Source organism: Chaetodon trifascialis, chromosome 18 (genome assembly GCF_039877785.1).
Source record: "Chaetodon trifascialis isolate fChaTrf1 chromosome 18, fChaTrf1.hap1, whole genome shotgun sequence".
Lineage (NCBI taxonomy): Eukaryota > Metazoa > Chordata > Actinopteri > Chaetodontiformes > Chaetodontidae > Chaetodon > Chaetodon trifascialis.
In genome coordinates, this window is record NC_092073.1 from 17,712,756 (window position 1) to 17,739,336 (window position 26,581).

The 26,581-nt window shown below is 42.6% G+C and overlaps 1 protein-coding gene across 1 annotated transcript; it reads right to left on the reverse strand.

Moving 5' to 3' along the window:
• Nucleotides 1–3,014: 3,014 nt before the first annotated feature.
• Nucleotides 3,015–25,426, reverse strand: myom1b (myomesin 1b). The gene is made up of 37 exons (XM_070985915.1): nt 25,278–25,426; nt 23,398–23,532; nt 23,103–23,277; nt 21,736–21,893; nt 21,466–21,558; nt 20,912–21,000; nt 20,670–20,711; nt 20,228–20,389; nt 19,893–20,054; nt 18,554–18,695; nt 17,881–18,080; nt 17,622–17,675; nt 17,357–17,481; nt 17,095–17,278; nt 16,837–17,011; nt 16,633–16,754; nt 14,085–14,102; nt 11,206–11,402; nt 10,993–11,119; nt 10,227–10,411; nt 10,013–10,127; nt 9,769–9,925; nt 9,585–9,691; nt 9,433–9,477; nt 9,193–9,329; nt 8,779–8,923; nt 8,291–8,350; nt 8,070–8,137; nt 7,862–7,975; nt 6,801–6,888; nt 6,678–6,716; nt 6,484–6,589; nt 6,081–6,244; nt 5,895–5,931; nt 5,682–5,704; nt 5,070–5,125; nt 3,015–4,881 (listed from the first exon to the last, which is right to left on the reverse strand). The coding sequence occupies exons 1-37, from the start codon at nt 25,424–25,426 to the stop codon at nt 4,621–4,623; spliced, it is 4,416 nt and encodes a 1,471-aa protein (XP_070842016.1). The 3' UTR covers nt 3,015–4,620.
• Between the last annotated feature and the right edge of the window lie 1,155 nt (nt 25,427–26,581).

The following is a 26,581-nucleotide window of genomic DNA, read 5'->3' on the forward strand; positions in this document are numbered from 1 at the left end:
AGCGCAGGAGAGTCTCAGGTTAATCATCAAGGTTAATTATTACATCATTATGGCTGTACTGTCAACCTCCACAATGTGCATGTTCACTAACCCAGATATACATCTTTAATACTAAAAATGCTAAACGCTAACTCATGATTCAGAGTTCAGTGGTGTCCCAGCTACTGTCTCATCATATCAGAAAGTGAAAGTAACTTACTCAAGAACTGCACTTGAATGATCATTTTGCACTTGAGTACTGTTTTCATTTCATACCAAAGACTACATCCATGTTTTATACAGTCTATGATCATTCAGATGATCAATCGGTGGAATGATTTGCTGCTGTAGATGACGAAGAATCTCCCCGATCAGCACAATCAGATACCACCTTCCCTCAAAATTAAATATTTTAAATGCAATACAATTTGCCCATTGTTTCTGCACTGAAATTTAGTGAAGCAAATTAATATCACTGGAGGAAATCCATTGTCCACTCTCCATGTGGAGGTCAGAGGTCACGGTCAGTTACAGAGCAACAGCCCTGCAGGTGGTGTGGGATTTTCAGGGATTTGCTCCAGAACAGTTCAGCGGGGCAGATGTTTGGGCTGAACTCGAATCCTCAGCCACAAAAAGGGGAGTGTGCCACCCGGTAAGTGAATGTTGTGAGGAACAAATGAAGTGTACCAACCACTTGCTCTGGAGGGGAAGTAGTAAGTTTCAGTTCCCCATAAAACACAAGATTAGTCAAACGATGACTGGCTGGTTTACGCAGGGATTTCATAGATTGACGACATCAAGTTTGGTGCCTGAATTTCAATATATTCAAAGTATATGGAATAAAAATATGTTTTGCATTTAGTTGAAGCATCTGCAAAGCTTAATCTGTATGTTTTTCCACATGCTCTTGCCTGCTTTGTCCATGAAATGTAAATAGCTCAAAAAATATTGAATATTTTGAATAAAAACACATTGTCTTTGTGTGGAGCTGTGGCCATTCGTCCTCGCTACACTTTTGTCATCACTGGACCTCTGCAACTTTTACATATTTTGATTTCAATTAATTCTGCTCTGTTTCACCCCAAGAATTTCCTCATGTTTATTTTGGTCTCCCTCTGCTTCACCTCTGCTTCACCTCTGTGTCTGTATACCCCTAAATCTTCTGGCACTACATACAAACAACAGTGACCATTTAAATCAATAAATATGTCAACAAATCCTTTATTCAAGCAAATATGATGAAAAAGATACACACGGAAGACAAAATATCCAAATCAACTGCAAGCAAATCGTAAAACCAGGAATCTGTGAATCATTAATATGATTATGTGATACAAAATATAAGATAATACTCCATTAAGCAAATGCACCATCTAAGTTACAATAACTGGAAACACGTCAGTTATATTAGGGACAAAAGCCCTCATCAAACTTATGGCATTTATGACTTTACCCAATACTTTTCTCCACTGGATTCACTCTGTTTCAGGCTGTGTTTCAGCGAATGGTTCAGGTTCCTCCACTGTGTCTGCAGGCTGCTCGGGGGCTTCTGATTGGTCAGGAGTCAAAGGTTGGTCAGAAACCTCTTCTGTTGCATCTCTTGTTTGTTCTGAATCCGAAGCTTTGGGTTCTGCCGCGGCATCGACTGCAGCCTTGGTCTCATCTTTCTGCCCTTGATGCTCCTTCTTTTCTTCAACCTTTTCCATGGGAAGAGTCTTAGTTACAGATTCTGCAAAAGAGAAATCAGTAGTAAAGATTTCATCTCACTTATGACTACTTAGGACATACGTTACACCCATATTTCAAACAGCCCTCTCACCTTTTCGCTTCTGCATTTTCGCTCCAGCGACCGGGGTTTTCATCTTTTCCTTTGGGGTATTTGGACCAAACACCACATTTCCTTCTGCATCAGTCCAATATGAAGTCACACCCAAGTCAGGTGTTCCCTCTGTGATCTCCAGCTGGGGGGAGAAAAACTGGACTTAAACCATCTAAATAAAAAGCGCTGCTCTATTAGAATTAACCTTCACGCCATCCAAAGAACGATGTCCACTACTTACCCAGGAAGCTCAGTGAGGTCAGAAATATCACTGACTGCCAAGTCATCCAGATACATGAAAACTTTAACAATAGAATCAATCTATCTAATCTGATTCATTCCTATCTGAAACATAAGGACGGATATTGCTTCATGTCTCATCACAATCAGATTGTTCAAAACATTTTAAACCAGTAAATGACACAAGTAAAGACACCGTAATGCTTATTATTCACTACTATACACACAAGTGAGTGGGTAATTTTAGCCATTTTCATCTAATTTGTCAATATTTTTCATGTATTCTGTTTGAAATGATATGAACTAAGCTGTAGAGATAGGTGTGAACTTACAGTGAAGAAACAGCAATAGAAGCTTAGCTTAGCATAAAAATGGCAAACGGGGGGAACAGCTAGCCTGGCTCTGTCCAAAGGTAAAGACATCTACCTACTAGCACTTCTAGATCTCACTAATCCACACATATTCTTATTGTACAAAAACTCATAGAGATAGAGTTTTATAGAGATTATGTGCTGGACTATTTCTTGGCCGTGCACATTGGCCTCCAGTCCACTAAAGCAGTACTACTCATGATAAAACTGATGAGAAAAATGACTATTTATAACCTTTAAATACATTTCTACAGTGAGATAGCACCGTTGGATGCTGGTTACCAGACAACAAGGGGATACATCATTAGTTTTCTCTCAGTTACACTCAAGTGAGCTTGATTTTGCCTGCTCTGTTTGTGCTCATCTACTGGTTATTTTTTAGTTTTTTTTTCCAGAGCATCATCAATCAAGCACACTGTGGTTATTACAGTGAAGAGAAGGGTTGTCTCCATGCTGGTGGTTGATCTTCGGGCAGTCCAAGTCTATAGAAACCATGACTGGGAGTGAAAGAAGGAAGAGTAAACTGAAATAACAGAGTGAACGGTGAAATGCGGAAGGTTCAAACCCAAAGTGAAACAACTCAAAGAGGAGGAGGAGGAGGAAGTGGGGAAAAACATGCTCGTTTTTATTAGTCTCATCAAGAAACAGGGGAGTAGGAAGTGATGCAAAGTGATCTAACAGTCTTCATTACAGTGGCATCGTTATCATCATAGTCACAAATAAAGGAGGCATCATAATCATTAATGATGGACTGTGAAGGGGATAACAGTGGTGAGGAACAATAATGTCTACAGACTGAGAGACAATGGAGGTGATGTCACGATCACAACATTTAAACGCTTGTGAATAATGATAAAACAGGACAAAATGTAAAATTTGATGAAATGGAACATTACAATGTTTTAGCCCATTTGCAACACATGTTGTGTACTTGAGGTGGAGGTTTCTTAGATGAACCTTTCCAAAACCAAAACATAAGCATGTTAAGCTAACTAGCTTACTAGCTACAGCGGTTATGTGGCCCAGAATTACTCCCAAAGATAAGGAGCGTAGTGTCTAGGGTATTTAAAAAGCCCATTTCACAGCTTGAAAATCCACTATGTAGAATTTCTCCTCTCAACACAGGTCCCAAATGCAAAGCTAGCAAAGCTCTGGCTAACCTCAGCCGCCCTGTCTCACTAATGGCTAAATTTGGGGAGGAGCTAGTGTTAACGCTTGCCACATACATTGGCTGCTCCTTATCCTAAAACCCTTTTCTGCTGTAATGTTAAAAGTGAAAACATTACATAAGTTAAAAAAGTCAGTTGTTGATGGAATTTTACCCAACTCAAAGAACTAACGTTAGCTTAATTAGTTAACTAGCCATAGCTTAGTAAATCTAGAAATCAGCATCTTTTGGGTACCCGTCAAAAATAAAGGAGCCATTGCTTTGAAAATGACTCAACATTTTAGTGGTGCATCTGCCGTTGCTACTGAATGCCACAGGAACTAATGACGGCAAAGATAAAGAATTGTAAACTGAGAGTCAAAGTTTTGAGACGTGCTAACTCATCTGAAACAGTGGAGGCCTACAGAATCTAAAGAAATGAAGACGTTCTGTATCTCAACCATGTTTCAAGCCTTTGTGAAATGCTTAGACAAGCTGGGATCAATTTCATATTATTGAGAGTGTTTTTAAGTGGTTGGTATGCATCATCATCATCATCATCATCATCATAAGTACGCATCATTTGTAACAAATAGGCTAAAACATGGAAAAACATTCATTTGGCTTTTTAATAGCCATTCCATACTAACTTAATGACTTCTATTATCTTTGGCTTTCTATTGTCAAGTAATGTTTTGTTTTTTCCTCGAAGAGAAACAAAGTAAAGAGTAAAATTAATTAGCTACAGCTTTACACAAAGAAAACCTAAAACTGCATCAGTGACATTTCTGATTGGACATTGGATGTCAAAAACACCTTTTTACGCCGATTCAGATTTGTTATTATTGGACCAAATGAGTACGTATTATTTCTAATTTTGAGTTACAGATCATACCCACATTCTGGATTTCTCTCTGAACTCTTGGACATTTCATTTCAGATTCAGCACCTCTAGAGTTTAAAATCTGCACAAAACATCGAACACATCCTCAAGCCTTTCTCTTCCTTTAACTGTTTCCAGCGTTTTTCATTTATACATATTTACGACAAGATTTGGACCGCTTTTATTTTTTCTTGCCGCCCGCCTCTTCGGGGATGAAGACACTTACGGTGAAGTCCCCGCTCTCTGTGCCGTACTTGTTCTTCACCAGGATGCTGTACTTGCCAGAGTCCGACGTGTTCACGCCGGTGATGGTGAAGCTGGCAAACTTGCCCGACTCAAACTTGAGGATGCAGTGCTCATCGGACGTGATCTCCCTGTCGTTCTTCAGCCAGGTGACCTCTGGCACAGGGTCGCCCGAAATGTTGCAGGTGAGATTGAGGGCCTGGTAGAGGGACAAACATGCAACACACACTTGTAATATTACACAGTAGAGTAACTGCCACCATGAGAGGGCAGATAGTGGTTCAGTGCTTTTCTTGAGGACAATTTAACAGGACACGTCATGATGTTTCCATATAACTGTCACTGTGCTGTCTAAGCATAACATCTGAATCAGCTGAAGCGGTTTACCTTGCCCTCCTGGATGGTGACCACATCAGGCAGGCCTCCTGCTACTCGAGCACGATCTGAAAGAAGCAGTGTTACCTCAATTACAATCTATACACTTTATTTCTATGGCGCTTTCAATCACATTAACTAAAAGTTCTGAAAAATAAGGATACCTTGAGCAAATGCACACATGTAAGAAAAGAACAACAACACAGTAAACAACCATGTTGGACTAAAAGTCATCAAAATTTCTATTGGATTGTGAATTTTCCAAAACTTTTCGGTGCTGTCAGAGATATTTAGTCCAGATCTGAGATGAGAAAGTCAGAGTCTTGTCTCTAAATTTAAGATGACATTTTTATTCATAAGCTCATTAAACATGTTAATATTTACACTAGCATGCACTGTATATGATAAACATAATCAGTGGGAACTTAAAGCTGATTTTACAGGAATCTGTAAGTATTAGGAGGAAAGAATAAAGGCTGTATGATCTGTCTTTGCAGTATTACTTCACTCCATAACTCCATACATCCAATAATATGTGAAGGACAGGCCTTCCTGATGATTCAGCAGCTACTTCATCCAGGTCTAAAATCTACCAAAAAACACTTTAAACACAACATCACTTACTTCTCTCTGCAATAGCAGCAGCTCTGAGGACAAAAAAAAAAGAGGCGATGGCAAATTAGGTCAAAGGTGCTGAGAATCAGAAGTGAAAGTCCAGGCTTAATCTGCATGCAGAGTTCCTCGTGTATTTCCTCCAGCCAGAACAAAATGTGCATGCTGTGATAGCAGCTTTATAAAGCTAATAATGTGATAACTATTGAGTAATTAGTGACTTACTTGAGTCTCTGGAATTCTGCAAAAGCATCGTCAAATGCTGCAAAGCAAAAAAGACAATATTTATTGCTTTTGATGCTATTAGGGGTCATGAAATATAAAAACACTGGTCTCTGCAGTCTGCACCCAAACTGCAGTTTACAATCATTGTGGTTAAGATAGAAGCTTCAGTTACACTGCTGGTCTCACCTTGACCAGACAGCTCAACAGTCCTCCTCAGGCCACCTTTCCCGTCATTGAACTCGATGGCGTATTTGCCCATGTCTTTCTCTGTGGGGTCCGAGATCTGCAGCCACAGCTGCTCTCCCACCACGCCGCTCTTGATACGGTCTGAGAAGGCGATGGCTGAGTCCCTGTCAGAGAGGCGATAAAGACATGGACACACAGGAACATGAGGACAACTACAGGTGAACAAAGCACTGCAGTATTTTGCTAAAGGTACAAAATTACCAAAACACAAGATTTAACCAATTTACTCTCAAAATGAAGCTATCCTTTTTAAAGAAAACAGCTTAATTGCAGTAGCTAGAGTAGCTGGAACATATTAATTTGTACACACGCTCGCAGACTGCAATGCAGACACAAAACATACTTGTAGTGCCATGTGACTTGGAGTAAATCATTATAGTAGCTGACAAAGGTGTAGATTCGGATGCCCTGTTCTGTGCTTGTGATCTTCAGCGGAGTGGAGGAATTGGCTGCAATTTAAGTAAGATTTATTTAAAATGCAAATTCAAAATTAATCAGGCATCATATTATTTGGGGGCAGATTGTTAATTTTCTTACCGATAAAACTGAAAACTTCATTCATCAAGTCTTTGAACCCTGGAGGAGAAGTTAGAAACAGTGATATATTTGCTACAGTCAGGAGATGATTGGATATGTTAGTGCGTGACTCTGCGAGGTTACCTTGATCTGTCAAATTCAACGTGGAAGTGTCCTTTCCTCTGTCATCCTTCAGGACAACCTCGTACACACCAGAGTCCTTCTTGGAGATCTGACAGAGAGAGCAGGAGCGTCAGATTCGGCCGTCAAAACAACAGCAAACAAGAAATATGATTTGTATTCATCTGAAAAGGCAAGCTTTCTCTTCTGCTATGGATGCTGCAGAAAACACATATAAGACGCAAGAGCAAAAAAGCCAACAGACAGACAAACAAACATTTATTTAAAAAGCATTCTCAGGCAGAACGGCAAAACCAGAGGGGCCACTGGCCCTTGACAGATAACTGTTCCCAACTTTTAGTCTTCTCCACATTAGGCTGCCGGCATAGTCTGCTGAGTCTGCGGGGGAGTCGCGCTGAAATGGGACACATGTGACATCATGTTTATACACAGTATGTTAGACCACCTGGCAGGATGTCATGTCACTGAACGCCACTGGGACAGACGTTTAGAGACGATACAGTGGGATGAGGATAATGAGACACAGAACTGAAGAGAGGGTTAGATGACGTGTGAGAGAAAAGCTCAAATTAAAACAGAAGAAGAAGAAGAAGAAGAAGAAGACGACAGAGGAGTTAGAGAGAGAGAGAGAGAGAGAGAGAGAGAGAGAGAGAGAGAGAGAGAGAGAGAGAGAGAGAGAGAGTGTGACAACGGTGTCCAAAAATTTTGTGTGAATTAACTTAATGGCATTGTTAGGTCTTAAAATATGATGTTATATTTGTTTTAATGACAGATAATGCTGGTTATTTCTAATAAAACCTTTCCAGCTGTAATTAGTAAAAAATACATTTTGATCATTTTTGTTTTACTCCAACTTACTCAAATCTTGCAGACCAACACTGAGGTGAAGGATGCCATAAAGAGTGAAGGATCCATGTATTTATATATCTCTGTGCAAGGATTCCACCGTTTACATTCATATATGCAAATGAACTCAGTGACAATGATGCAATACAGAAATATACATGTATAGAATATTTACTTAAATTCGGACTTCACACAGGTTTCTCCTCTTATGTTCTCACCTGAGCAATTTCCAGCTTCAGGACCCCCTCGGTGAAGCCGAGGTGCTCGTCTGCTTTGATCTCGCGGCCGTCTTTGTACCACACGGCTGAGGTCTCCTTCTTCACGTTGCCAACCTGAAATGTAGCACAACAACACGGATGTAAACAAATGAGGACAGTGTTTCTTTGAAAGAGTGCAACATGAAGAGTCCATAAAGTTCTGTCTCACCTTGCATTTCAGCACGACGCAGCACTCCGGTGTCACCTCGTAACCCAAATACTCGATGAAGTGGGGACCTAGAACAAACATGGCAGTTATATACCTGGAAATCAGAGCATGTACAGATACTGTGATGGGCTTTTTGTTTGCTTGCTTGTGTTGCTTTCCAGACATCAGTACTGACCTGAACCAAGGCACTAATCAGCTAATCATCACTAATCATGTCATACCTTGCTTTCTGAACCATTCTTTCCTCTGGAACTCTGATTCCTTCTGCAGCTGCTTGAACACTGCAAATATAAAGAGTTCGTAATGTTAAACCCTTAATCAATATGACCAACTCTGACCACAAAGTGTAACCACGTTTGGCTGCTTTTAAATTCTGTGATAACATGAATGGAATTTGAAATCAGTGTCGTCACATTAGATTGACAAAAAGTAGCCCAATCACAGCCTTTCTTAAATGTTTTACTCCCCTCTGGTGTCCAGAATGTGCATTTGCTTGCAGAACGGAGTTGCACAACTGTGTGCATACTACACTTCACAGGTTTTGGAGGGTAAGTACGATATCAGTATTTAAATAATTAAAATTTCTATGCCATTAAGTAAGTACCCACTGATTCTCTGTGGGTTTTAGCCACTAAAACAGTGTTTAAACAAAAAAAGAGGATAGATTTTTACATTTTGTAATATTTTCGTTTGGTTTGACTGGACATACCGTCTCCTATCAGTACCAAGCTGGACTGGTTGGTGGCTTTCCCGTCCTGCAGCTGGAAGGTGAAGGTGCCCTCATCTGCCGGGGTCAGAGACTCCATGACCATCTCAATCACACCGGTGTTCCTGTCGAAGTTCATCTTGTATTTCTACACACAAAAAAAAAACATGAAATCATACACACAAAAAAATAATATTTTGAGTATATTTTTGCATCGCCTGCTTTCTGTGGTCTTCTTTGTGTAACTTTGCATTTTGTTTTTAATCTGTACTGTTATTTTGTTGTTCTTAACTACAGACATGAATCAGCTTGAAGCCAAATCTGGTGCCTCAAATGGTGACATTTATGTTTGAGCTGCACACTGTCACTCTCAAAAAACTAATTACTGAGGGTTCATTTCCTTTTGTGCTCACTGACCTCCCCCTGAGAGAGAACATTATCATTGAAGACGTAATCCACTTTGCCGTTAGCTGACATCTTGTCCGCCTGCAGCCAAAAGCGGACTTTACCCTTCTCCATCAGCTCCACAGCCAGCTCTGACTTCAGGGGAATAACTATGACGAGGAGGGATGAAGAAAGAGAGAGAGAGGCAGCTCACAGGAAACAGTCCAGTCCATGACACACTTAGAAACAGCAGCGATGACATGAAACACTCACTGGGAAATTTGTGGTCATGACTGATCTCCAGCAGCCTCTTCAGCTCTGACAAAGACGGGAGAGAGGTTCATGAGCAGAGGTCAAAAAGCAAAAACTCATTTGATGATCTACCTCTTGAAATGTATGATGTTCTTGTGGGCTTTGGAGCTTACCTTCCTCAGAGAGGGTGTAGCTGGATGAAGCACCATCAGTGTGGGTGACCAGGCATGAGTAAATGCCAATGTCCTCCTCCCCAGGAGTGTTGAACACAGCTTTGGACCTGCAGGAGAAGCACAGTGTAGAAAGTCATGGATGAGAATATTGATTGATGGTGTGCTGATGAAAGCGACATCTCACTTGTTTCCCTTGGTCTCTACGGTCAGGCGGGACGAGTCTGTCATTTCCTCGTAGTTCTTGGACCACACAAATTTGGAGTCGGGGGTCATGTCACAGCATTCAAAGTTCAGGGAGATGACACCGTCGTCATCAACATCAACAACTATCTCCTTAGTGCCTGAAACCCAGAGAAGGAAGAGGTCAAATACTTGGTTTATAAGACACTCGTCACCGGCAGCTCACCAGAGTTGAACATTTTTCCTACCTGGTTTGGTCACAGCTGGGACCGGCTCTGTCACGTCTGAGGTTTTTCCAACTCCGGCTTTATTCTGAGCGCGCACACGGAACACATACGTCTCTCCTTCCTTCACATTCTTAATCTGAGTAATTACAGAAAAATAATCAGATTACACACCAGCTGCTGCCACACGTGTATAAAAAATCCCTCAGAGTAAAGCAATCAGCCCGATGATGGCGACCTTGATGTAGGTCTTCTCCGTAGCCTTGTTGTTGACGCCTCTCCAGGCCTCCTCGGGCGCGTCGGCCTCCTTGATGTCCACGTAGAACCCGTTGACCGGATCACGGCCCTGGTAGACAGGTGGTTTCCATAGCAGCACCACAGAGTCGCTGCGCACCTCTCTCACCTGCAGGTCATGAGGAGGTCCTGCGGTCCAAAACAGACACAGCGGCATTACACATCAGGCTGCGCGAGAGGTCCTTAAACACCTCACAGGTACAATAGCTTTAAAGCTTCATTTGGGACTTTTGTGTTTTTTATGCTGCTTTCTCATGCTTCTTTATAATTGGTGATCTTATCTCTGACTGTAACCATCAGTTTCCATAGCAGCACCACAGAGTCGCTGCGCACCTCTCTCACCTGCAGGTCATGAGGAGGTCCTGCGGTCCAAAACAGACACAGCGGCATTACACATCAGGCTGCGCGAGAGGTCCTTAAACACCTCACAGGTACAATAGCTTTAAAGCTTCATTTGGGACTTTTGTGTTTTTTATGCTGCTTTCTCATGCTTCTTTATAATTGGTGATCTTATCTCTGACTGTAACCATCAGTTTAACATTAAATTAATTTATATGTCTTCTATTAAGTACTAAAATACAATGTCAGAGTTATATATGGATGGTGTGGTCAATTTTGAGGAGGTGACAACATGACTGTTAATGTTCTTTAAAGGGTGTCCCGTTCATGTTGGCCTTCTCTCAGTGGGTTAAACAGGTGGTCTACCCAACCTGGCACGGCGATGGTCCACTCCTCACACAGGAAGGTGTCACTGGGCAATGACGGGATGCCAACACCTGCCATGTTGGCTGCCCGCACCTGGAACTGGTACTTCCTGTTCTCCTTCAGGTCACACACCTGGAGACGAAAAGACAGAACCTTGCTCATGAAATTGCCCGGTTAAAATCGACTGAACCCTGCATTTGGATTTCATTTCAACCCACCCTGTAGGCCCTCTCGCTGACAGCCTTGATGTTGCCCTCGTGCCATTTTCCCGGAACGCCATCGATGACCTCACGGTAATCCACAAAGTAGCCGGTGATGTCAGCACCGCCTATGAAGGTTGGCTGCTTCCAGGCCAGCACCATGGAGTCGCGTACACACTCCAGGACAGTGATGCCATAGGGTGGAGTAGGGGAGGCTGAGATGACAGAAAACTCAAATTAACACCATAATGCCTCAGCTGGGGAACAGGGTGAAGTAATGGGAAACTGAAGCACTACAATGAATGAGGTGATATTTTCAATTCCCAAACTTATTATCACACCTCCAGCCAGCTGCTTTAATTTATCTATAATCTTGTTCTTTGAGATTCCCATAAAACTGTGTTTTTTGAGCTTCAGCAACCCATTACTGAGAACTACTCTGTTTACAGCAGGTATTGACTATATTACAGCTCACTTTCTTCCATGGCCAAAAACATTATGTCTCCACTGGATTGTGTAAAGGTTAAAGACAATAGGGTGAATACCTGCTATAGCAGAATACCGTCAAACCCACAACATGGTTGCACCTTTAATAACCCTTTATATCAGGATTTTGCAGGATGATTTATGATTTAAAGAAACAGCTTGAGATTTTGGGAAATACAGTTATTTGCTTACTTGCTAAATATTAGACGACCAGCTTGATACCTCTCTCATTTCTGCTCATCAAATATGAAGCTACAGCCAGGAGACGGTTAGCTTAGCTTAGCATAAAGACAGGAAAACAGGGGGAAACATTTGGCCTGACTGAGTGCACTAATTAGCATGTTGTATCTTGTTTGTTTAGTCTGCACAAAACCCAAGTGTAAAAACCAGACATCCAGCGAAGCCTCCAGGAAGTCACTCCACGGCTAACAACACATCTGACATCCGGCATGTAGCCCCCAGTAAATTTGTAATTTTCACACTTTTAAAGAACAAAATTTAGTGTTATTTAAGTAGTAGTAGTGAGCTACGAGGTACTGCCAGCTGATTTTTGTTAAATTTGGACGGAGTCAAGCTAGCTGTTTCCACATGTTTGAAGCCTTTATGCTAGGCTAAGCTAATTGGCTAGCTGGTAGCTTCATATTTAACAGACCAACATGAGAGTGGCATCTATCATCTTGTCTAACTCTTGGCAAGAAAGCAGATATGAATATTTCCAAAAATGTCAAACTATTCCTTAATATTAGTTAAATATGACATTCCAGCAAAGGACAAAGTGATTTCTAAGACTCGAATGAAGGAGTGGCTGTGAGCAAAAGGTCTCTTGAAAAAAGGATCATGTATCACGGAGATAATAAATTGGCCTGTCAATCACAAATAGGCACGTGAACTTGATACCTTCCCCTATTTCGGGGTGAGAAGTTGGTCAAAGTGCCTGAGAGGTGGACATCTGAAGAAGTACACAGTGAGCTACCAAATGTCTCAGGTCACAAGCGTCCTGCTCTCACATCGGCTGGATGACCCACTTTTCAAGCAGAGGGTGTGATCAGCTGGCTCCTGCCATGACATACTTATGTGTGTGTTTGTGTGTGTGTTAAAGTGCTCTTGGGAACACAATGTGACGGCAGGTCCTGAGGTGCCAGGTGACTGACGCCGAGCCACCAAGTGAGGAGGTTGTGGGAAAGTGGTGGCCTGTTATGGCTTTGGCTTTGAGATTCAGTTTTATGGTGAAGGTTCACTCTCTTCATGTGTCATGTTTAGTTTTATTTCCTGCCTTTGTCTCCTTTCCGCCTTTGTGATCGCTAATTAGTTTCACCTCTCTTGTGTATTTAGGTCATGTGTTTTCCCACTTTCAGTTGTTAAGTCCTCTGCGTTTGGTTGCTAAGTTTGTTCTGAGCTCAGTTTTTATATTTATTTCTTCTGAGTTTTTGGATTTGCCTCAGCCTGATGACGTCCTGTATTTGGGTCCAACCCCAAATCGTAACAGTACGACCCGACAACTGAAAGAGGGAAAACGCATGAAGTAACATACAAGAGACTAATTAACTAATGCAAAACACAGAAAACAGGCGGGACAACGCACCAACGCAGGAATTAAAGCCAAACATGACACAAGAGGAGTGTCAACTTTCAAAATAAAACAGGAAACAGACTAAGCAAGTCCAAAACCAGAACCAAAACTACAGACAAGCGTGACTGTGCTGAGTTAAAGTTTACTGGTGTTTCACAGTGACTTACCTTAAGGAGATGAATACCAGCAAAGCACTTGAAAAATCCAATTACATGTTGAAAGCAGGTGAATGTGAAAGTAAAACCTTGCAGAACTAGTTTAAGAAGGGAACTCTTCCTCTTATTTCTCAGTACAGTCAGGGTAGAATATAAATGAGGGGGACTGATGGATTTTTTTGTGGTTTGTTTTGGAGCTGATGAGATGATTTAAATCTCTGACCGGTGCTCACCTGACGACTCTCTCCGGGGCCTCGCTGTCTCCCGATTAGCTGAAGCACCTACAGAGAACTTATGTGCCTGTTTGGTCTCAGGCTCTTTGACTGCCTTTGCAGTCTGATCCTGGACCTCAGCAGGGACTGGGTCTAAGTGTGCAGCTATGTCAGTAAGTGAGTCAGAAACTGAGTCTGACACAGACTCTGAGACCAGGTCTTTTGCCAGGTCAGGGGCCCAGAACACGCTGCCTCTTTTGCCCCCTTTGCTTTTACCCTCCATGGGGTCAGGCCCCGCAAGGCCTGAGCTAGCAGCCCCGGCCCCCTCCCTGGTTTCAGTGTCAGCCTGAGCTTTATTGAGCTTTAGCTTAGTGTCAGCGGGGGACTGGACAGTTTCATGCGTGCCCGTCCAGCATGGCCTGTGCTCGGTTAGTCGGCCCACGTTACCCCCCGGCCCCATCTCCGGCAACACACCATGAGGGATGCCGCCCCCTACAGGAGTTAGCAGAGAAGAGCAGAAGAGGCTTTTTAAAAGACAGACTCAAGATCAGTTCAGAGAGCAAAGAGAAGACAAGCAGAAAGTAATATTCAGTACATCAGCTCATCAAATACAGTAAAATGTCTTCATTTGACTGGGAGGGAAAAATGAAGACAAGATGGCCAACAAGTGACATCCGTGTGAGGAGGTGAGTCAGCTTCATTTAGGATTATGAGAGCATGCAGACGAGTGAAGTAGAATAGCTGATGAATGTTGATGTGCAGGCTTTGCACCGACCCTTTATGAAAAAACACTGCTCTTTAGTAACAACGCCAATGGATTTCATCACCTCCACTCAAAAGACGAAGAGACTGAATGCTGCAGCAGATCATAACCTAATTCACATGCAGCAGTGCAATTATTTTAAGATGTCACGGTTTTTCTAAAAATGAATATTAGTAGTAGTAGTAGTAGAACTTGCAGTATAGCAGCCCATCGCATTCTTCATAATTTAACAAAGCAGAAGTGCTTCCTGACATTAGCAGTACGTCCGCCTGCATGACTGCGCAGAGAAATACATTGGCTTCATTACTGAGTGTTTCATAAGGGAAACCAGAGCATGCGGCTCAGCACAAAGCTGGCCAGTGAATGAGTGACATCCAAAGGCTGAAAGGTATGTTAGTAAAAATGCAGAGAGACTTTAGGGAACACATGCAGCTATGACAGGTATCACAGCAGCTGGATTGGTCTGTTGTGCACAGTGAGTGTCGGGCCTGGGCTCCACTTTAATGTCTTCATTTATTGGTTTTCAGTTAAGTCATTAGAGATCATGTTTTTATATGTGTAAGGAGATTTTTTCTTTGATGAAGGACAACAGTGGAAAAATAAGTGGTTGATTTCAACCATATCGTCCATCCTTATATATAGTGTTGACAGATTTGACTGAAACCAAACAGCCCAGTCAGATTTCAGTCAGTCAGTCAGAGAGCTTTTTTATTTATAAAAACTTAATAATGTAAATCTAAAAACTTAATAACGTAGTATTTTCTAATAATATAACTTCATGAAAGAGCCATTCTGCATAATGAGCACTTTTATTTCGTATACCTAAAGTACATTTTGCTGGTAATACTTTTACTCATGTAACATTTTAAAATCAGGACTTATACTTGTGAAGGAATATTTTTAGACCATGTTATTTTTACTTTTACTTAAGTAAAGGATTGGAGTACTTCTTCCACTGCTGGCTTTTTCAAGCCTTTAATCTTAATCTTAATGAACTGAAATTATATTACATATTCTTGATTGTGAGTCTACTGAACTCAGTGCCCTTTCAGTCTCAATCAAAGTACAAGGCATTGGAATATATTAAGTTTTTTTTGTCAGGGGAAAACACCCAGGCAGTCCAAAATTATCTCACGCCGCCCAATTTTTATCCACCCAATGACATAAAAAGTAGGCAAATCTGGCAGCACTGTATGTGTGTCATGTGCAGTAAGAGTGTATTTTTAACTAATCTCAGACTTTATAAATAATTAATCATTAAAACTCAGTTAACCATCAAACAGAACAATACCATCGGCAGGTTAGCAGGTACGACAGAGGTTAAGGCAGAGGAGCTCAGTGGGGTGGGACAGGTGTGTGTGCTGGTACCTTCAGCACCATGTGGGGGTTGCCGACACGTCTTGTGCCCAGGACAGGTGAGGGAAATGGGGGGTGGTGACGTGTGACAGTGGGCTGGTTTGTAACAACTGCTGAGTTGGATCGCACTGACCCAAATTAGAGGAAGTCTACATGTCCTGACCCTGCCTCAGGCTGTGCAGGGAGGAGGAGGAGGAGGAGGAGGAGGGTGGGAGGTGGATGTTGGTGGACAGGGAGGTGGGTAGGTGGGGCACATAACGGTGCAGAATAACGGGACAGGGTGACAGAGTGGAACCATGGTGGAGAGAGTGTGGGAGTGTAGATGCAGATGATGTAAAGAAGTGAAGACAGCAGCGGTAACCTACAACATCATGTCAACATATGAAGGAAAATACCAGTTCTTCCACAGACATTTAGGCTCACTTTAAAGGAACATTCCACCAAATATTTATACTAATCAGTCTGTGGTGTTCAGTGCATTTCAGAAGTCAAGTTTTTGGGTGGTAATATAGACTAGAATTAATCGTTTTAAAAATTAGATTTTTCTATCTTTTAAAATCATTAAAAAATAACCATGTTTTGGCTGCAGTGCTCTCTGTATAATCTAGAATGTGATGAATCCTGATCACAGGTGCTTCAATATTTATTGTGTATATAATAGAAATATCCTGACACAATATATCCTAACATAACTGTCTGTCTGTTTTAATCCAATGAAGCTACAAAATATACATGAACAGCAAAATGAATCCAGAAATGCAAGCTACAACACCAACAGCTGCTTTACAGGCATTATTAAACTGATCTTTTTTACATATAAACAACAGGATAAAGTATCGTTCTCACTATCCTCTGACTGCAGTAGCTTCTCGTATTGAGGCACGGACCCTCAGTTTCACTCACCTATAGCAGCCTTCACCTCCACAGGCTCAGACTCCTGGGAGAACTGGCTGAGCCCTGCTGCGTTCACTGCCCTCACCCTGAACACGTATGTCTCTCCCGTCATCAGACCGTGGCAGATGAACCTGCAAATGAACCCGCGACACATTTCTATGAAACAGCTGGCCAATGAAACCCTGGGTTAAAAAGACAGAGGAGTCCTTTCACCTGGTGGCATTCACAGGTTTGTTGTTGCATGGCTCCCACACATTGCTGCCCACCACACTCCCCTCAATGTAGTATCCCACCAACTCTTTGGCCTCGCGGGACGCTTCCCAAGACACAACGACTGACGTGTCTGTGTTCCTGGTCGGGACAACTTTTCCCGGGGCAGATGGGATATCTGTGGACCAGAACATTTCATGTTTTTGGTTATTAACTGAGAGCGTAACATTATGATGCATGTGTGTTCATGTGTTTTCTGACCGAGCTTGTCGCCAACAGTGGTGGCCTCTGTTGGGTCCGATGGCTCGCCGACACCGGCGGAGTTGCAGCAGCGGACACGGAAGCTGTAGGATTTCCCCTCAGCGAGGTCGAACAGGGCGAAGCGAGGAGACTTGACCGGGATCTCTGTGTTCACCCTCTGCCAGCTGTCTGTGCCTGAGACACACTGACAAACAAGGACGCAAGGTCAGAAAAACACTGCAGTTAACATGGAAGAATATGTTGTTAAATAGCTTTAACTTACTTTTTCCACATAGTACATGACACCCTCAAGGCCTTTATCTCCAGGCGGCTTCCAGCTCAGCACCACATAGTTCTTGGTTGCTTCAGTCACCTGCAGCTCAAGAGGTCTGCCGGGAACGATGCCCTCTGATGGTCAAAAGATAAGAGATCAGGCCCCTGAACACATCATCCTCACTGCAGGATACTGGACAAATGTGACCTTTATGTCACCAGGTGTCGTGGACATGACTGATGTAAATCTTGGAGTTAAAGATTAGATCTCCTACCTGCAGGCTCCTCCTCTGTGACAATGATTTGTCCGGTCCAGGGAGCAGAGGTACCTGACAGCAAACAGATGATCACTGTGTGAAATCTGATGGAAATCTTTAAATTTCTACATTTTGCTAAGATATTCAACCAGAATTTCATCTTAGGTATTGGCAGTGGGAATGCCTTAAAAACATAACAGCTGCGTGTCTGATAAAGCTCTTTGAATATGGACAGCAGACTGGCAGGCTGTGTTTGAGCAGACATGCAGTGAAGTACCTCTCATGCGGGCGCGATCAGCCGGGTCCATGGCGGCCACCGGCTCAGAGACTCGGGACGGGCGGCTCATGCCGCTCTTGTTGACAGCACGCACACGGAAGGTGTAGGAGCGGCCCTCCACCAGGCCGGTGACGGGGAAACGGGCAAACTTCACCGGAGTGTCATTGCACTGGATCCAGTGGGTGGTTCCAACCTCACATCTGGACACATATTACAATATAAGTCTGACATACTGGGTTTTTATTCAGATATCTTGAATGATAAGAACTGCTCCTGGTATTTTCTCACATATCAGTCAAAGTGTACTGCAATACAACATATTGTCTCTGTTCCTCCTCTTTTTGTGGTATCTGACAAGTTTGATAGAAGTTTCCAAACCATAGCTGCTATGTGTACCAGGGAGGACGAATTCAGAACCTTTACTTAAGTACAAGTACTAACACAACACTGTAAAAATACTCTACTACAAGTAAAAATCATGGATTAAAAAAACGTACTTAATGCAAAATATGTAATAAGCAAAAATTACTTAAAGTATCAACATGACATGTAGAGGAGTAGAAGTAACTCTTTGAGGGTTTTTATCCAGATGGAGCTGCTGTGAGACAACTGATGGATTTTTTTTTTTTTTAGCAGCGTCAGAGTAATAACAGGCAGCAGCACACTGACTGACCTGTCCACAAAGTAGCCCAAGATGGAGTTACCACGATCGATAGCTGGCTGCTTCCAGGTGACAATAATGTAATCCTTATTGACATCCAGACAGCGCACATCCAGAGGGGCACCGGGGGCTCCTTCAATCTCAGCATCAGCATCTAACAAGAACCGTCACAACATTTTCATGGAAAATCTTCTACATGTGTCAATATGAGACGAGTTTTCAGAGGTTTCATCAATGCCCACAGGTGAACTTTAAAGTGGGCTGTGGCCTGTGCTGAACTGTGTAGCTGCAGGGCTCGATGCCAGGAATGTTTCTGGTCCTCAAGTTAAACACAAGCTGAGAGCGATCAGAGGCAGGAGGACAGAATTAGCAGAAGCCCACCCAGCAGTGAAAGGGGATGAGAGAGGTGACTCTTAAAGAATCACAAAGGTAAATCCAGGGCATCAACTGTAGTCAAGTCTACAACAGACCAGAGTTACATCATAGAGAAAGAGCATGCATTAATTTGCTACATGTAGCCTGTATTTTAACACCTATAGAGGCATCTTATCGACAAAATGATACTTTTCAAAGAGTCAAAGATTAAGAGGACCTGTCTGTGAGATGAGGAGGTAAAACAGGAGGAGATAACTGTACCCAGAGTGTGTTCGCTCACAAAGAGCAGTAAGGAAACTGGGCAGCCTATTGTTTCTCCTTGAAGCAGATATTTACAGAATCTATCTGCTCTCACAGCCAGGCTCATTCCATGGCTGAGCCCTCTGAGAATAGCCTGATGGCAGCCAGGATCATATAGCGTTTTGTTATGGAGACTGTACCTGGCCTTTTCTTTACTGGCCGAACAGCAGGGTCTATTTTCTAGCGTGTTCATACTCAACTTGTGTAGAAGCTGCAGCTTTAAAGGTCAGATTGTCTCTGAAGGCAGCAAAGATAAGCTACACTGACCGCTTTTTCCATGGTATTCAAACAGATGCCATGGAGTTGCCACTCAGCGGTGTCTCTATTAGAGATATCCTATTTAAAACCACTCACTCACATTCAAATGCTTTGACTATTAAATGTGGTATTGTCATCAGGTGCCAGAGGACACGCTGTTGTGACTTCGACCTTGATCTGATGACATACTCGACAAAAACAAAGATCAGGCTGCATTAAGCTGTTGTTGAGTGGGACTGCAGAGAAAATGACTGTGGGAAGGATATCTTAGATAGGTACCATACTATGGGTTTAAGGGTTGGAAGGCTTCTTTAAATATGCATGAAGCAAGATATGTACAGTGGTCTGCAGCATAGACACCTCTGAAGGAGTCCAGTTAGAGACACAATACGCTAAATTTCCAGGAAGGTGTTCCCACCTCTGACAAAGACATACGCTGAGTAGGTCTCATATCCAGATTTGGTGGTGACACGCAGGGTGTAGAGCCCCTCATCCTCTTTGTTGAGGTGTGTGAGCGTCAGTGTGGCTCTGTCTCCACTCCAGTGCATGTGGTACCATTTAGAGGGAGACAGCAGAACATCTGGAACACAACAGGACAAAGAGCAGCTCAGTCATATGTACTACTAACACATCAGTCTTTATAAAACAACATGCAAAAAGAACATTTTAGTTTAATAATACTACTCATTTCATATGTTTTAGATACCAAAACAGCACAGCACAATAATCCACAGTTTGGAGTCGTCTGCTTACCTCCTCTGTACCACTGGATCTCTGGCTGGTAGTGGTGCAGGGCAGGGTAAATGATGACCGTACACCCCAGACTCATGGTCTCACCCTCTCTTCCAAACGAGACACCAAACTTATCAACAATGTGAGTCTGGAAGGTGATGCCATACTCGGATACTGGGCCATCTGCAGATAAAGCATGAGACAGCTGAGTCGGAGCTTGGTATTACTGCGCAAACTGTTTCTGTACGCATAGCAGACAAGTGGAGGGACAACTGCATGCAAATCAAGTGGAAGAACAAGACACTGTGTACCACAATAACCATATCCACGGAGGAAAAACACAAAAGTGTGTAAAAATAAAGGGCAGCAAGCAAATATAGACTGAGAGTGACTCTGCAGCTTTAAATCCACAATACAGCATACAATAGAAATAAAAACAAACACAGTGTAAATTCACACTTACATCTGGGTGCTGGCAGGGACTCATCAATTTCACCTTTGAACCCTACGGAGAACAGCACGATTCATACATAAGAGTAGGTCTTTGGTATTACAGTAAATGAGAAAGTATTACTTCACACACTGATGGCACTGACTGTTGGTGATTTTCTTGTGTTTTTGAATAAGTATGTGATCATGAAAGTTGTTTTTGAGAGTTTGTCTGTGCATTGCACTGTGATGGTTTAACGATGTGGTGAAACCTACTCTTAACAACGATGGAGGCAAATGCAGACAGCTCTCCTTTGGAGTTCATGGCAGAGACACGATACTGTGCCGTGTCATCAAAATCACATCTGAAAGAGGAGAGCATCAGCTGATCAATGCCCATGATATGCACATTCTATCTCTTAAGGATTCACGTGTACAGTGCCCTCCCCCCACCTCAACCTCAGCCCTCCCAAGCATGTAAATAATACCAACTATGAGCCCACGACTGCAAAGCGTTCCACAGCTCCTGGCCAGGAATACTCTGGCAATAAATAGACACCATTGGTGATGTCATCTGCACCAGGTGGCGTTGGTCTCTGTGCTGTACATACACCAGCAGTCTAATATATAAACTACAGCCCATGTATTCTATAGGATGTGATAAAGATCATTTGTTCCTCCTTTGCTGAGCTAAGTGGGATGCTACAATGTTCCACAATGTTTCCTCTGGATCTACAAAATCAACTGTTCTGGATATTACACTATGGCAAAAGATAACTTCTTGGGAAGACTTTATTTTGAGAACCGTGGATGGGAGGCGCTACACCTACCTGTTAATCTCCAGTGAGTGCACGCTGTATCTGCTCTCAAGTTTATACTTGCCAGGGTTGGCAAGAGGGTCAATGGCCACATTGTTTTTGTACCTTGTCGTGCGAGGCAGAAAACATCAAAGAGGACAGAACAAAGGAAACAGAAAGAATTTAAAGAGGATGAAACAGAATCAAGAGGAAACTAATAAGATGTGAAAGCTGGGTGGAGGACTTCGAGGGGACAGAAAGGACAGACCTGAGGTTCTGCTACAGGTGATGTATGCGACCTACCAAACGACTCGAGGGTCGGGCCAGCCACTGACGGTGCAATGCAGCCGCACACACTGCTTCTCCCACACAGTGTGGGAGCGTGGTTTAATCACAAACTCCGGGGGATGCATCAGGCTGTCTTCGTTCATGCGCTTAAAGTGCTCCTCGTGTTCATGGATCTACAAACAGAACCGTACTTAAGCACTGGATCACTCAGGGCAGTTGTACCTTTGCTAAGTATGAAGTGTTACACCGTACAAAATTTCACCAGGAAATCACAATGCATGGTTGAAGCAAAAACAAAGCTTTTACATAGACAAACTGAGCAAGATCCCAACTTAATTTCCTTTGTTTCAAACATGCAAGATGAATGCACTTGTGTTATGAGCGTGTGTTGTTCATGAGGTCCTATGAATAGCTGCGGGTGTTGAGGTCCTGTCTAGTTGTGCATCCGTTAAGCACATATCATGACAACACCATGGGGACACTGCTTCCCTCTGTCTCAAGGAACACGATCTCCTGAGGAATTTACCACCCAGTAGTAAGACTCGCTGGCAGAGTGGAGACAGATAAATACAGTGAGGGGGGGGTCACTGTGGCTTTTATGATGCTGAATGAATGGCTGGGTACTACTTCACATAATCACCCAGAGACATAAATAACTCTCTTGTGCAAGAAGTAGTAGTGACCAAGTAGTAGTAGTAGCCACAAGCACTTAGTGTTCCTTAGCAGTACTGCAATTAATTATGCTCAGTTATGCAACTATTCAAATGACATAACTGTTGTCAATAACCTAATGTTAAGGTTTAAATGTTTAAATGTTTCTTGACTGTGATGTCACAAGTAACAAAAGCTACTCTGTGATGACATGAAAGAGTAACAAGATGTTGCGATTCCTGCGATTCCAGGTCCAAAACTAGTATACTTTCGCGTATTACAAGTAGAATTTAAGTATAGAAAAACAATTGCAAGTACACTTTTACTTTTTGCATAATTAATTAATTTAAAAATAAGTGTGGCTTTTAAAAAGTGTACCTCTAAATAGTTGACATGGTATTACAAAGTACTTATTAAAAGTGTATTTTTAACTGTACTTAAGTGTACTTTTAAAAAATGTAAAAAATTACAAATATCCTCAAGAGTAGTAGCATGCACTTATGAAAAGTATAATTAAAAGGTATAATTTCAGTATTTTATTTTATCACCTATGATGTCATGTAACAGAATGTCTACTGTGATGTCACAGGTAAGAGAAGCCAATCAGTGACATCATGACGGAGACTTCCTGCTGTGACATCGTCGGTGATGTCATGAGGCATCAGAACAAACACTGAGGTCTAAACTGGGCACTGATAGGACGGTGTCCCATGGAGAAGTCCCCCACTGACCCTTTTGTTCAGAGAGATGCGTTCGGCCGACTCGCGCATGGCCTCCTTCCTGGAGAACTGCTCTGACCTCTCCATCTCCAGGCCACTGGTGAACAAATCCCTGCGAGCCATGTATGCAGCAGTTTCCCTCACCCTGGCTTCCTCTGTATCCGAAAATCCTGAAGCAAACTCTTGACTAGGAGTTCGTAGAGCAGAGCCAGGGATGGATGTGGGGAGCAAGGCATATCAACAAAACTGAAATAACTTTGCAAAACATTCTTGGAGCTCCAGATTTATGTGGTGAAAAGTTCATTACCTGCCCCTGAAGATAGGCACTACATAGCCGATGATTTGGTTCTCTCTATCCACAGCCAAGTAAGTTGGCTTGGCTCTCTTTGGTACAGGGCTCAGTCTGCTCGTCTCCAGCCCAGAGTGTGAAGACACTTTCAGTCTGGGACATATAGAATACCGTCAGCCCGACTCTCAGCCAGACAGCACAACTAATAACACAACATCAACATGTGGGGGAAAAGCCAAGGTGAGGGTAGGTGGTTCAGTGGGAAAGTAGTGTTGATGGTTTAGTTTTGAATAATTTGCATTTTTACCACTTTTTTTAAAGGCGTATTTCCAAATATTCAATCATTAAGAGACCAAAGAGACACTTTTGCTGCAATCTAGTATGACGGTAACACATACCAGAGCCACAAAGCTTGAGTACACTTGATATTATGGCCCAAACTCAACTCACATAACGCTTCTTATGAATCCTTATAAACATACAGCAATCTACAGTCACTCTGCATTTATATCTCTCTGTGTGCTTTCCAAAATACATTACATAAAGGGATGACAAGTTTGATTTTTGGTCAGGTGCCACAGAGTTTATCTGCGGCAACACTATCTACAGCAGTGAGAGTGTGGGGGTGGGATCTCACAGTATGAGATAACCAGAAGGGCAAGAAGGGTGACGAGGCGACTGCCCTCATTTTTCCTGTATCTATCTGGGTCACTGTCCTTTTAGCTCTGACCATTTACATTCTCTTGACTTTCCAGGATCAGGGCAGCAACAACTCCCGTTAAAAGTGGATTATAACATGAGGAGCGTCGGTTTCATTACTTAAGTCCAGCAAACGTTATCTCATGTAACAAAAGTCCATGTTCATGTCTGCATTCGCATCTTTGAAATAACGACACAACTGCGACCACCCTGACTGTTAAATCAGCATCATATCATAATTCTCCGCACAGATTCAGGAGCTGGTGGGCTGCCCAGCAGTGAGTGTGAAGGCAAAGATCAGATGCTGTGAGTAAAACCTAAGCCCTCTGACCTGTTCACACCCTCAGGGCCAGCGCATTTAAAGATTTGCCAGCCACTGTAAAGGATAGGATCCCCATTCACTGGCTGTTTTGTTATTCCTCCTGACAAATGGTGGAAAATCTCCAGTTTGGAGAATCAGCTATGAAACCAAAGTTAGCACAACCATCAGGTTTGTTTTTCTTATGCTGATCAATGCTTTCAGCAGGGACTGCACCAAGCTGGGCGACAGAAACGGCCACTCATGAACAACGACTCCCCTCATGTCTGTTGGAAATAAAGGGAAGCTATGAAATTCCCAAGACTTAATAATTAATGCAAACACTATCAGGTTTTAAAGACATTAAAATCACAGCACAGGGGTTCAGATTTCAAGTGGACACAACTGACAAACTGTCACTCTTCACTTTCCCTCCAGCATGGTATGCACAGGTCAAGAATCTATTTTGGTCTGTGCCATATACCATAACTCCGCCATTACATAAGAGTGCATTTCCTTACAGCTTATCTAACAAAGGGTTTTCAAAATAGTCATTGTAGTTATTTAGGAAAAGGTGTGTTAAAGGTAACGTTTGTCAGCATGCAGAAAAGCAAACAGGGCATCTCTGAGCCTGCATGCAGAGAGCTTCATGCAGGATTCAGCTGTTTTCAGCCAGAATAAAGAGCGACCGTCCTCAGGTGTGTGTGAGGGTCCATCAAAGTGAAAGAGCGGAGGGGAAGGATGGTTAGCAGGAGAGATAATCCCAAAGCTGTGGCAGGGAAGGGATCCAGCAAGGGCAATGGAGGTGAACTTAATCAGCTGGGTGACGTTGTTAAGGGGAGCAGTCGGGGTTTCCTGTGACAAAGATTGATGAAGGTATGATCCTCTTCCTCCTCCTTACCCCCTGCTCCTGCTGGTAGAGGAGGTGCTGCTGCCAGCGTATCTGCTGCTGGACTGGTACTGGCTCAGCTTAGACTCTGTCTCCTTGCTGCGGTAGCCACGGTCATAGTGGCGATGGTGCTTCTGGTAGAACGGTATAGATCCAGACATGCTGCAGGCCGCTCCTGGTACCAGCCCTGAGTTTCTTGCTGCCTATATGTTTGTCTGTGTGGTTAGTTGGTGTTCAAGAGCAGGTGGAGTAACTATTATGATATACTGTAGGTTCATTGTGACTGAATTTGGAACGTCGAAATCAGTAATTGTCTGCATTGACAAGCTGGCCATGCTTTCATTTACTTCAACATGTTCTATATAGATGAACATGGATAGTTATTGTAGCTCTAAAGATGGAAAAAAAAAACAACAACTCTAGTTAAACAAAAATAATACATTGGAGAAATTATGTATATATAAAAATATTCTTGCCAAAAACTGCGTAATATTTCCTTGATCAAAAAAGAAACCCACAGGGAAAAGTCTTTTAAACATCATGAAAATCTGCAAATTCAAACCTGCAATATCAGCTGACGAGACATCATATAAGATTCAGGCAATCAGGCATTTTCTCAGCATGCTAAAACAGACATGTGCAAGAGCTACAACCTGGTTTATCACATCTCATCCCAGCAGCTGCCACTTACCCTGGACAAAAAGCCTCAAACTCCAAGCTTCAATGGAAAACTGTGGTCCAACTCCACACTTAAAGTTTGATATCCCGGCAAACCTACAGGCAGGTGAGTACAGGGCTGCAGTCTACACAACAAAAATAATATTGGCCCTTGCCGGAGTGTCCAAGCCGCAGTCACAACCTTTTATGGTGAGGGTGGAGATAAATATAGCTGAGAGCAGAGAGTGGGGGGCAAGTCAACTCCCAGAGTGCAACACATTTATGGGTGCAGGTCTATGCTGATGAGCATTACTGACTGATATGAAGGTAAACACAGGATTACTGTTGTAGATTTGTCCAAACATTAGCAATATTATTTGATCTTTTACTATGAATTCTTGCCTCCTTTATCCATCGTAAACATGTATAACATTTGTAAAATATAAGCATCGGCACATATGAGTGAACATATGCATTTTTTTTTCTTTCTTTTTCTACTTTTGCTTGTTTGCTAGTTATTTTGTTACTTAACAGAAGTAAAGAAATAAGTTTACCTCTTACTAATATGACAAAGTCAACATACTTTAAATGAATGTCACAGTACAAAAGCACCTCACACTCAACTTTTCCTGATTCTCAGCGATGCCCAAAGTTGTGAA